Source organism: Cavia porcellus, unplaced genomic scaffold (assembly GCF_034190915.1).
Source record: "Cavia porcellus strain 051 isolate PalLab524CR breed Dunkin Hartley unplaced genomic scaffold, mCavPor4.1 scaffold_30, whole genome shotgun sequence".
Classification (NCBI taxonomy): domain Eukaryota; kingdom Metazoa; phylum Chordata; class Mammalia; order Rodentia; family Caviidae; genus Cavia; species Cavia porcellus.
The window spans coordinates 6,775,158-6,788,780 of NW_026947513.1; the positions used below are offsets into that span (position 1 = coordinate 6,775,158).

The 13,623-nt window shown below is 33.3% G+C and overlaps 1 protein-coding gene across 1 annotated transcript in view; it reads right to left on the reverse strand.

Moving 5' to 3' along the window:
- Dhx15 (DEAH-box helicase 15) overlaps window positions 1–13,623 on the reverse strand; it is a 44,667-nt gene that overhangs the window by 3,437 nt on the left and 27,607 nt on the right. Inside the window, exons 7-12 of the mRNA XM_003467407.5 lie at window positions 8,781–8,867; window positions 7,943–8,092; window positions 7,478–7,586; window positions 6,675–6,866; window positions 3,864–3,986; window positions 262–452 (exon numbers count right to left, since the gene is read on the reverse strand). Coding sequence (XP_003467455.1) covers window positions 262–452; window positions 3,864–3,986; window positions 6,675–6,866; window positions 7,478–7,586; window positions 7,943–8,092; window positions 8,781–8,867 — 852 coding nt within the window. The remainder of the gene's footprint in view (window positions 1–261; window positions 453–3,863; window positions 3,987–6,674; window positions 6,867–7,477; window positions 7,587–7,942; window positions 8,093–8,780; window positions 8,868–13,623) is intronic.

Genomic DNA, 13,623 nt, shown 5'->3' on the forward strand with positions numbered 1-13,623 from the left:
TACCAAAAACCAGCGGTTGAAATTTCTATTACTATCTGAAAATAGCAGAAGTACCTAATAAAGGCTCTAGCAATAAAAAAGTAATTGAGTATATTAATTCATTCAAAAAAACAAGATTTAACATCATTAAGATCACATTTTATATACTCTGAAGCTCACTTTTGCACTTAAGTGGATTCAAATAATTTTAACAGAAATATTGCGTGTATTAGAAATCATATCATGTGAACACTAATTATACATCCTGTATTATCCACATACCTGCATGAAATACCCAGTAACCAAAGCTTTTCTTATATTAATGTAATAGTCTCTGCTTGTGAAGTCAGTACTTCGACGAGGCAAATTAAATCTGTCCATAATTCTAGATAGCTGCTGGCGTACATTGTCTGCAGACATCAGGGACCTGTAGTTAATGAAGTTGTCATAACACCACTGAACCGATTCATGATCTAAAAAGTTAGAGGGAAGAAAAAAGGAGGACCATGAATCATTTACATAGCAGTATTTTCTAATTAAAAAGGAAAATTGTTATAGAGTAAAGCTAAGTAATTCTGAGGGGAGATATACCCCCATTATTTTCTTTAAATGTTATCTATCACCTTTCCTAGAAGTCTGTACTGAGGTTCAAAATGAGAAACAAAACTAAAAGTTTTTCGCTACTGGATCCCCCCCCCCAAATTTTTAAATCAACTAGCTTTCATAAATTGAATTATTTACCCAATAACATCCACCTGGTTTCCAACAGATTCACAGACTGGGGGGGGGGGGGAATAACATGCCAGGTCTTGCTCATTCTCAATTAAAAAAAAAAAATCATAGCTTTAGACTAAGAAAATCAAATACAACATACAAGCTATAAAACATAGCTTCCAATGACTTGTGTACTATTCTCTAATGATACCTGAGCTACAATCCCTTAATTTTACAGGTAGAAATGTGACTGTGACACAAATCTCTCAGCAATTTGTAAGCTAAATCTGGAATAAAAATCAAGTTTACAAAGACGTCTAGAAGCCTTACACATGTTCAATAAAAAGGCCTGTTTATATGCACATTGAGTAATTTCAGTACATGCATTATCAAAAGTATTTGATGGGTCCTTGATAATCTAACTGACCCAGTGTTACCTATCTAAAGAGTTAAAATTGTAGTATGGTGAAGAAAACTTTAGTGACATTTTTATGTCTCAAAGATAGGTCACAGTAAAAAATTGCATCATTTACATCATAGATGGTTTGATAAATGAAACTTGGGAGGATTATTGTAAAATGGAAGAGGGAAGCATTAAAGTCAGAACTATGTTTATCTTTCTTCAATTACTATGACAAAGATTTACCTGGGACATATATATTTTTTTCTCCTGAGATCTATGAATCTACTAATACTGCACAACTTTATGTTAAAAGACTTTCAGAGAAACAAATGATAAATCTGTATCCATTACAAAACACATTCCCATTTCAGAAATTAAGAGTAGAAATTGGAAATGCATCTTTCCTTTTAAAACTATAACTGATAAATTTCAAAGTCCATTACAACATTTAGCATGAGAAATAAAATACATCCATGGGAAGTTATACTTTTTGCTTATACTGATGCTATGTATCAAGCTGAAAGGCAACAATACAGTAGTACCTTGGTTCACAAACTTAATTTCTTTGCACAATTCTGGTTGCAACTGAATTGCTTGCTGATACACTAAATATCACTTTCTTATGATGGTGAAGAGAAAAAATAATTAAGTCAAACTATAAATTGGACAGTGTACCTACAATGTATATAGATAATATACACACATAGGTACATTACAAGCAATGTGTGTATACACTTGCAAATGAGTTGTAATTAGTCATGGAGAAGTTATGGAAATATATCTAAATTAATGGAGCTTTTTTACTTTCTCAAGTTTTAGAATTCAAATGGTAAGGATTAATGTTAAGATGATCACTAGAACATAGATGCTACTGTTAAAATTTGACATACTCCTTCTGACTGTTGGTTTTAGAAGACATACAGTAAGGTATTTATAGATGCCTACTGTTTTAACACTTTGGCACAAAATGCTTCAAAAGGCTAAATATAGAGAAAAAACAAGTATTATTTGTAATTTAATCATCTGATATATTAAAATCTGATTTGAGACACTATCTTTGTCCATACTTAAAACAGGAACAGTTTCAAAATATTATGAATCCTAAGTTTTCATTTTCAAACAATTATGAAATCTAAATATAACTGTTTCAAAAGTTTAAATGACAAATAATTTCTTAATTTTAAAAGAAATCTTTAAGATGTCCTGAAAATTGGTAAGAAAACCACACTGCTCCTTCAAAATCTTTTAGTTGATTACTTAAAGCAACATCATAGTAACATCAAAGGACATTCTGAAAAACAAAATGGACACAAACCTGTTCCTTATCAAGGCCTCCCTAATCTTAAAAACAAGTTTTCATAGCCTGGGAACAAATGTGACTCTTGTTCACCGAGTATGAAGAGGAATGAAGGGTTTGTGTAACTGACCAGGGGGACTTTAATATTATACATTATCAATAATTGGAATGAGGGGTAAGACAAAAATCTTGAAGTAAAACCATACACTGGCCTTCAGCTAAAAAGAAATCGAAAGTTCAAAAAAAAGGTAAGAACTGTAAAATTTGCATGTCAACTCTACAAACTTAGAAACAACTTCTTAGCAGAAACCATGAACTTATACAACAACTTATAACCTCACATTTCTGATGCAAGGTATTGATGTATGCCTGGTTACAAGTCTTGGATTATGTATCATCCATTCAGTTATGCAAAGAATATGCAAGTCAAAAAAGAAAGAAAGAAGCAACAAAAACAAAACAAAAAAACTGGCAAGGCTTTTCAGATTCTGATAAATTCATTTGTCCTTTTTTGTCCTACCACTTAATTTTTGTAAATGGTATATTGCAAATAAAGTAGCAGAAAAGCCTGTGGTTACTATAAAATCCGTCTTCATTTAAAAGTAACTGGCAAGTATTTTTCAGATTGCTAAATAATGGTAACATGATTTAAAGCTCAAATAGTTCACCATGTGCCTATAGCACTTATTATAGTGCTATCTTACTGTGTTGCTGAATATTTAGGTAGTTATCAACTTTTAACTATGATAAATAATTCTGAGATGAAAATCTTTCAGCACATCTGTGTGCACAGAAGACTGAAAAATAATTGCCTAAATTATTTCTGGGTAAAAGGTTATGGAGACTGGTAACATAAAATGTGCTTTTCATATAGATCACATTAACTCATATTCCTACCTCCCGTGAATGACTGTTCCACTAAACCTACTTCCACACAGCTAAGGAATATTTTTTTCTTTAACCTTTCTTTAACCTTTACCAATTTTATAGATGAGAAAAAGCATTTGTCACACTAACAGCAGAGTTGATCCCCCCATTATATTTATAAACCAATCACACCCTGAGAACAATTATTCAAATCTGTTGCTAATTTTATTACTTTAACATAAAAAGCTACTTATTGGTAATAATGTCGAGTAATGACTGTATAATTAACAATAAAAACTATTCATAACAAATGTAAAATGTATGAAAATAAGATGTACATCACAAATTCATGTAAGTCTTCATTTTTATCACCCTGTGTTTTAAGTTTTTATAATAGGTACGTTTCCCCTTGATTATAAACAAACAAATTTGAAAGACTGGCAATTTCTATTTTAAATGCTAGTCAGGAGTTTTTCTAAAGGACCTCTGGGTTTCTAATGTAAAGTTGTCACAGATAATAAATGAAAGTGAGATGAAGAAACATCTTCTATGCTGCAAGTGACAGTTAGACAAAAGAGTGCCTTCAATCTAATTTACACTTACTTTGTTTAAAAGCGTGGTAGACATTCAGCAGTGTAAGATGATCTCCATCTATGTGGGCAAATCTCATCTTGGCCTCATCTGCAGCTTTCTTGGCTTCCGTGGGGCGAACAAAACACTGTGGGACTAAACAAGGTTGGTATGGGCCCAACACAAACGCCCATATCGATGAGTCACGCATTCACAGACAGAGGAACAAGGCCTAGCTAGGTCAGTTCACAGAGCATAGGGCAGGGCAGGATGGCCTCCAACTGCATCTTGGACTGTTTACTACCTTGATTTGGTACATCAACACCTAACCACATCTGCAAGACAAGAGGGTTTCAAAGCTACAGAGTACCTGATTAACTAGATCTAAAAGTAGGCATCAAAACAGCTATTCTGAAGGCCATCAAATACTAGAAAGCTGAACTTATTTAAAAAACCAGTGCTGATAGTTCTACCAATGACCAGAATTGTGGCATCAACGGCCTCTTCATTCACTGTAATTTTTCAAAACACCATCCATTCAACCCACTGAATGGCTGTGCAGTTATTAGGAACCTACACTTGCCCACTGCAGGACTAAAAAACTTTGTAACCAGTCCACTGCCACATTCCTATTAGGATTTCTTCCCTAATTCTGTGGCTATTATCAGCTGGTGGGTATCACTATTAGCACCGGTGAGCAGAAGCATATGTAAACATAAAAGGGATCAAGAAAACCTGGGTTTGATGATAGCAGTAGTGGTGGAAGGTTAAACCGCCTTAAAATTAAGAACCCAAAAAGGCTGGGACCCTCAGCTTAGTGTTCCAACATTTTAATAAGATTAGTAAATTAAGCCCCAAGTTAAAAAAATTATTTGAATCAAACTCTCAATATAAAAGCAAAATCCAGTAATTAAAAAGTTGACAATTAGTCTGAAGCAGTCAATATTTCAAGGGTTGCCAAAATATAACTACAGTATGTTTAGAGCCTCAATATTAATTTACATAAAAATTTTAAGTTGTTACAAAGTGCACTACATTTTTTGAAATACAACTTTCCTTAATTTTACTTTAGCAATTCCATAGTCATAAAAAACAATATGAAAATAAATGTTCAACAAACTTGGGACCTCTTCAACACATTTTTTGAGCTCTTAAAAACTTATCAATGAAAAAACCTCAAGTCAGTTCAGATAAAAGAGAATGGGAATAATCCACAGCAAGATCAAATACAGTATGTTACTCTTTCCCATACAGTTTCCCCTTTAAAGAAGTCAAAGTAGCCAATAAAGACAACAAAACATGATCACAGTGAATATTAAGGTCTTGCTTATTTTAACTGAAGCAAGGTAATTCATAAAATACAGGAACTTCTGCCAACTGAAGTGTTCATGTGAAGGCACCACACCAGAGTTAAGTAGAGTAAGTGTCTTACAAGGCCTCTGATTTGCACCTCAAAACTTCAGAAAATATTTTAAGTGTCACAGGCTTTTAAGCTCAATAAACTTTTTGTTCTACAACTTCTTCCTAAATTCTTAACTGACACTTCCGACAAATGGCCTGTTTAAAACTACTGCAGATAAATGCTTGTTCTCTTGATACCCTAAGGTAACCACGGTAAATCCTGTTTTGGGTAACTGTAACAAATAACGATGATATATAGTAGGAAATTTCAACCTCATCATGGTGACAAATTTTAAAGTGTTAATCTTCTAAACTCTAACAATTGTATAATATATCTTATAAAAGGTTAAATCTTTCCCCACATTCCCTCTAAAAACTAAAATCTTAGAACTGAGAATCTAGTAAAATATGTAAGAAAGGCAGACATCAACCTACCACCACCTCCGCAAATAAGACTACAATTTAATTAAAATGACTCAATACTGCCCTGCCCATCTGCTCTGAGTCTGATCAGTCATAACTCTGCAAGAAAACATTTTAGCTACTTCTTAAATAAAAATCCACACCATTAGAATATACCATATATCTAAACTATGCCATACTTTTGAGAAAATTTCAATTTATCCTCTAATCCCACAGGACACTATTTGTGGCATTAAATAATCAATGCAATATATCACTCAGTGGTTAGAAATCAGTTTCTCCCATACTGAAAACAGTAGCATAGAGTATGTTGTTAGTGAAAATTCATTTCCTATTGTTTGCTGTCAAGAACCATTTAACAAAGCTTCTTCCTTGATTCTGGGAATTATAATTTCCAAGTTACTGTTCGTTTTTATTGCTATTAAAAACAGTACTATTTCCTTAACTTAGTATTTCAATTTTGAAAATGATCAATTTTTGCTATTTGTTACCACCTTTTTATATGCCAGTGTAAAAGAATATCAGTACTAATTATTAAGCCTAAAATTGACATTGCTATTTCTATTTACTTGATACTAAATTTGAAATTCATGTTTGACTGTCACTGGAACACACATTTTTACATGTAGAAAAGGCTCAATCTAAACGTATCATAGGCTCAATAAATTGTGCCAAGTATTAGAACAACATTCTTCTGCTTTCAGTAATAAACCTTGAAGATTAGCATGGGGGGGATGGCCTTATCGAAAAATTAAGTTACAACCGGACTCAAATTTACTGTAATTTTTATTTGCACTCAAAGGAGAGCCAATGTCTTACTATGTGTTGTGCAGAAAGACTTTGTGTTAAGTACTAACTAGGTCATTAGGATCATCTTCACAAGATATTTATTTAGGAAACAAAACGAGTTCCTTAAACCATCTATAAAATCCACTATCATATTAAATGTTAAGAAACCAAAGTGAAGTCCACCCAAACTCTGAAGAGCTGGGCTCTTTTTAGTTCCTTTCCCTCTATTACCTGACAACATAGCAGTAATAGATAGGACCTCATTAGAACAGTTGTAGTCACAACTTGCAATAACCATTTTAGCCAGCTGTGGATCTAGAGGAAACTCTGCCATCATGGACCCCAATTCAGTCAGATCTCCATCATCATTTAAAGCAGCCAGATAATTCAAAAGTTCTAAGGCTCTCATCAAAGTTTCAGGAGCTAGGAGGAAAATGCAATTTATTAAGACAAGCTGTCTTCAGCAAGCAAATATGTGACAAAGTACAAACTATTATAAGCAATCTCATTTTTCATTCTATAGTGGACCTAACTCAGAACTCAAACTGCCATCAAACTCAATTATACAGTTACAATAAACAATGAATCACACAAAATTGCAAAACTTTTCTGTAGTTAAAACTGTCTTCACCCCAAAACATTATGAATATAAATTAATTATCTATGTGCTTATCAAACTATTTTTCTGTAAGAAAAGTAAGTCTAAGTCTCACACTTTCAAATCCAGATAATTCAATTAACCTGAATTTCTGGAATAACTTCTAAAGAGGTTAGGGTAATATGTGCAAGATATCTGTCACCAGTTTTAATTTTAATGCTACTACATAAGACTTGATACAGAGTTCATTTTAACCTGTCATTTTTGAAGGATATACATTCCCTTACTGTTATTAAAATTAAATGAGGCTATTTTTAAGGGGGAGGGAGGTTGACGTATATTTGAAGAAAATTTTAATGTACTTAACACCTAACACTCAATCGAATGCAGTCAGTTTGATTAAAAGACCTGCTAAAATGCTTTGATTAAATCATACCTGGTGGATCCATAAAATCAAAATGTACCAAATCATCAATACCAAGTTTCTTCAACTGCAACACTACTGATCCTAAATTAGAACGCAGAATTTCAGGATAGGTGTTATCCTAAAAAAAAAAAAAAAAAATCATTTGTTTGTTACACTTAACATTCCTTAATTTTTCCTACAGATTCCAGCCTTCTTAGTTATTTGCTTTGGAATTACTTCTACACCATTGTCTCAGGGGAAGATTATGAGCCATACCACAGAGAAATCAAGACACTTTCCTCAAACTGCCTTTGTAATATTCAAAGTGTCTGGTGGTGTGCAATTCCATTCAAATGCCAAAGAGGGAAAAAAGTGAGTTATACTAGTGGATTGCACCATAAATCTCACTCTGGAAAAAACTAAGGATCTTATGACTAACAGAAAAGAGAAAGCAAACAGCAAATTTCTTCCAGTAATACATTCAATGTAACTTACCTGCATTTCTGTTTTGTAAGCTTTCTCTGTGTATAGTCTGAAGCATTTTCCAGGTCTGGTACGTCCAGCTCGACCAGCCCTTTGCTGAGCTGAGGCTTTACTAATGGCTGTCACCAAAAGAGATTCAACTCTGATTCGAGGATTGTATACCTATTAGGATGAAAATAACATAAGAATCTTCTGCTAAAAACCAAACTAGAACCAAACATGAATCAGTAAGCCCACAACTAATAGTAAACAGTACTGAATATCATCATAAATCAGGTATTACATAGGGTCTAGCTTCCAGGTATTCTGACTCAATTCAAAAGACTTAACATGAAAAGGCTCTTATCTAATACACAGATGGCTTACACAATCCTACTCCTCTGAATTTAAAGTAACTTGCCTTTTACCATGCAAGATAGTGAAAAATATACCTAAAAAGAAACCTGAAACTTCAACACCTGATATTAAGGTTGAGCATCAAGTAAAATACATTGAACTTAGTCCCTAAGAAGTCAGCTACATGTTTTTAGTTTAACAGGAAATTTTTCTCTCAATAACATCTACCATATGTAGTTTATTTGATGGATGTGTGAAAAATAAAACAAGTATCTTTAGCATGCCTACTGTACAGCAGAAATGATCATTCTGGTAAAGTGACTGATCTGTTGGGCACTATTCTCATTCATTCAGCATACAAGCCAAAATTCCCACCAGTAGTACAATGAAACAAGATAGCAAAGGAACCCAAAACCTAGCATTACACACCTAGAACACAAAAGGCTCAGATGGTAATCTGAAAATAGGCAAATAATTATTAAAGTACTTAATTAAAACACAAAACAATACGTACCTTTTGTTTTGCAAATCCTGGATCAATCACAAACACTACACCATCTATTGTCAAAGATGTCTCTGCAATGTTAGTTGACACAACCACCTGTTTAAAAATAGAGTACATAAAATTATATAACAAATCAAATAGAATTATCATATTTTCAATTAGTCATTGACTCAGTAACATAAGAACTATCAATTAAATATTAGAGGTGATGTTTGAACAGACAAGCTAAATTTAAATGTTGACCACAATAGCAATTTCAGAAAGCTGTATTACTGCATTTTGATTATTCTAACACAAACAGCCTCAAAATGCTGATAAACCATACCTCAGGTAGAATTCCTTAATACCCAAACTTCCAATATTTTCATCAAAATTTACAAAAGAAAATCACATTTATATCATAAAAAAATTTTTAAACAAAATAGTGCAAAGGGGGAAACTCAAGTTACAATTTAGTAAGATCAGAATCAAATGTAGATATTCTGATAGGTGTACAATCACAAAAGGATAATATGCAATGTGACACTGCATACAAAGTAACTTAAAAAGCCATCAATATACTGACAGGGAATAAGTTCAAAGCACTTATATACCATTACAACATGATAAGCGTGTTTTTGCACGTACATGTTTTGCTGTATTTTAGCTGTTTTAGGACAATGGTTATTAAAGACTTAAGAATTACAGATACTACCTATGATTTTTTTCTCCTTTTAGGGAAATAGGTATTCCCTGTTGGTGTTTTTACCCAAAACATCTGATTTTCAGGAACAGATTACCGACACTCAGTTGGTGACGCATATATATGAAGGCAGTTGGCACAGAAGATGAATCAGATATAGTCTACTCTTACTGCTTTTACAGTTTGTAAAGGCAAGATTAGACATGGACAGAAAGTGTAAACGACACCAAAGATGTGCTGAGAGATTTAAAAGGAGTTTATTTCCACAGCAAAGAAAAGAGAAACTTTCCTAAGAAAATGACCCCTAGGACAGTAGCTGAAAGGTAAGGTGAGACTGCCTCCCAAAAGGAGAACAGCACTAGTCAGTTAAGGGATGTGCACAAGAATGCCTACTCGTCTTGTATTTCCTCCTGCTCTTTTGTTTTTTGGGAAAACACACACGTGCACACATACACACTTTCTTTATAAATGGTTTTAAAAATCCATACGCTTTTGTTCTGGTAAGTATTTTACTTGAAATAATAGAACATTAAAAGTTCTTTGCTTTTGATTATGTATCTATTGAACAGGAAATTACTCAAAATACTAGAGGAAATCTTGAAATCTAATAGTATCTCACGATCACTCATGGGGGAAAAACAAAAAAGCTGACCTTTTTAGACAGAAGGACTGACAAATAGCAAAGGTGTAATAAACTTCATGTGATTTAGTATTATGAAAATACATTACTCAGCCTACTTAGATAATATATACAACCAATACAATCAGGCCAACAATACACAAGGTTAATAGGCAGGCTTTAAGTAAAACCTGGGTGCAGTATTTGCCTACAAAGTCACTTTTCATACATAAAGGTGACTTTTCATATACCTTTATGTATAAAAAGGAGCAATGAATATAGGGATGGGGGAAGAGTCCAAATCAAACCTGAATTGATAAGCAGTAGTGGAAAGATTTTAATACATCTATGCTTCAATTTGTTTTTAGAATTCTTTGCATATTATTTAGATTAGCTTTAAAAAGTCTCCCATAAACTATACAGACTTACCTACATGCTTGTGATATGAGGCAATTTGATTTTTTTAGAAATCTGAGGTGAAAATTATAAATCCGAATGAAATATGGAAGGAATTACTTTCTAAATAGTTTTTCAAAGTTACTTTTGAAAGATAAACATTTCACATACTTCTAGAACAGAAATGCATTAAAACTTTTTTGATATGAACTACTACTTAAGATTATCTTTAAATACCCTGATTCATTATCTTTAAATACTATAAGAGTCCCTACATAGTTTTTCCTATATATAACTACAATAGTTTTAACTTATAAATTAGCCACAGAAGAGTAAGAATAATACAGAAAAATTAAAACAACATAACAAAAAACCCCAGCATGACTGTTCTTATACTTTCAGGCACTATTGAACAATGCTCAAGTTCTAAGACTGGATCACGTAAGTCTGATAAGTTACTAAAGGGTGAGTAGCATATACACAATGGATGAGTTGGATAAAAAAATGATTCATATCCTAAGTGGGACTGAGATGGGTATTTTAAGATTTTGTCACTCAACATACAGTAGTACATAATTTAAACTTTAAAAGAGTCATTTCTGCAATTTCCCACTTAGTATTTTCAGACCATGGCTGATTACATAACTGAAACCAAAGAGAGCAAAACTATGGGATAGACACCTCTGCAAAATCAATTTCATTTGTGCAAGCATGTGTTTCACTTAAAGTATACGACAAATTTGGTCATACTTTATGGAGAAATAAAGGTGATTCCTCTGCTTAAGTCAGAGATTATAAAGTGACTAAGCCAGATTAGAAAGCCCTGTACCATTATTGATAAGACAACTGGCACTCAAAGAGAGTATTTTAAATTTAAGATGCAGAAAAATGTCCAGGGTATGTTGCTACTTGTTTGTAATACATGAACTCTGGGAGTCTAAGGGTGCTTCAACATGTGGACTTCAGAGTTCTTCCCCATTATGAGAATACAGCAACTGCCTCACTTGTCCCCAGGATCAAACACAGAGGGGTTACCACAGTGCTCTTCACACTACAAGCTACAGGAAACACCATCCATCACTGGACAGCCAAGTGGTATGTGGCCCTTAGTTTTGACTAATAAGCCAAAGGTGGGTGAGCATCTTATCCACTGCTGAGTCATTCTTTTCACTAAGACAGAATCTTCCTCAACATTCTTAGAATTTATAACACAAAAAAAGAAAGTCTAGTCTATACATAGGCTTATATTGTAGATTCTGCAAAAGGTAAGTCAGACTAGCACCAAATGAAATGTGAATTTCTAATACTCCAATAATTAACAAAGGTCAGGTGTAAAAGATAGTATCTTAATGAGAAGAAAGACAAGAAAAGATGGACAAAAGCAGCAAATTACGCCATATGCCAATTTCACTCAATGGTAAAGAAACATGTTTTAAAAATGAAAACAAATGTAGACATACGGTTTAAGAAATGTGTATGCATATACATCATGTGCATCCTCTGTGGAACTGAGAGCTAAAGTAATTTAGCTCACAGAGAATGTATTTTTTCCAGTCAACTTCAAAATTACGTACTAAAGGTTATCACTTAAAAAAACCAAGTTTTCTCTAAAGTTCAGGATGAGCACAAAATAACTCAAGAAAAACATTTTAACATGTTCTGGACACAGCACTATGGCGAAAAAACCATTTTTTTTGAAGTTCAACATAGTGAACTATAATTAAACCACTTCCCCAAAGTGTATTTACTACACTTGACCTATGAAAATCTCAAAAGCTGATTTTTTTCTATTGATCTGTCAAATGTTGTTTTGTAGTTTATATTGTCTGAGTCACTGAAAATATTACCACCACCAGCCCCAAAATCGGAAAAGGCAACAAAAAGGCTGAGTCTGCAAATCCTCAATACAGAAGAAAAGACCTTAATTGTGAGTAAAAATTTTCAGTGAAGTGTTTTTTTCTGTAAGAAAAAAAAGAGATGCTCATAGCAGTAGTGTGTTACTTCCTTCCATGCACAGATATTCATTTACTAAACTACCTGTTTAACAACAATTCAGCCATTTGTTCTAGGCAATACTGTTAGGATATATGGCCTGATGCTCACAACCCACCAATGTATTTTTATACAATTCTGTACATCTTCTTGTCTTTTTTATAGAGTATACTTTCTTTATACAGCACTGAAACTTTTGTTGGTTGTACTGTATAGTTACAATACTGTAATTTTACATTGTTTTACATTACAGCACTACATTAGAATTATGCAAATAAAATCAAAGTCATCAAGTTGAAGGTTCCTTTCACCACTTCTTTGTTTTAATATTCCTATGTACGTATTATAAACAATTTCTCAGTGACCAATTCATTTAACAACTTAGTTAAAGGAAAAAAACTTGGTCATTGAGGAATTATATACACTAGGCTTAACCCTTAACAATACCCCAAGTAATGAAGATCATAGATTAAGAATCTTAACAGCATTCACAAGCAGCTATTATATAACTTAATAATCTGGCTTCAAAGTCAAGCTGGCTCAATTCCACTAGCTGTTAAACTGCTGAAAATACTGCATTATAATTTTCAAATTACCTGCTAGGATCTCCAAATCTTAAAAACTAAATAAAAATATAGCTGCTGTTTCCTACTGGAAAATAGCTCTTTCATTCCTCTAAAGTACCTAAGATGTATGGTTGGAAAAACCTTGTTGCTTTGTCTATGCCAAGCACACACATCTCCAACAGATTCCAGTCCTGCCTTCAAGGAACCCATCTTACACAGTGCAGTGAGTGTTACTGTTGTTAGAAATCTGTGCACAATCAACAATTCATACCTATAAACACAAATTTGGTTACATCTTAAATAAAAAAATTTTAAAAAGCCAAAACACCCCCCACCCCAAAAAGTGCCTAGTTTTCCCAAGGGCTTTAATGAGAGAAACCCAGCCTTTGGCCTGTTTCCTTGACCTGCCCTAATCAATCTTCCATTTGCCAAGGAAGTAGGGAAGAGTAGTACACTTTCTTCTGCTAGGATCAAAATATACAGAAAACTCTACTTCACTATATTTTAGTCTACCTACTTTGGAATAAAACTATTTTGTTGTATAAAATCAACATCCCCACACTCACACTTAGTTCTTAAAACTGAACATAGCGCCTG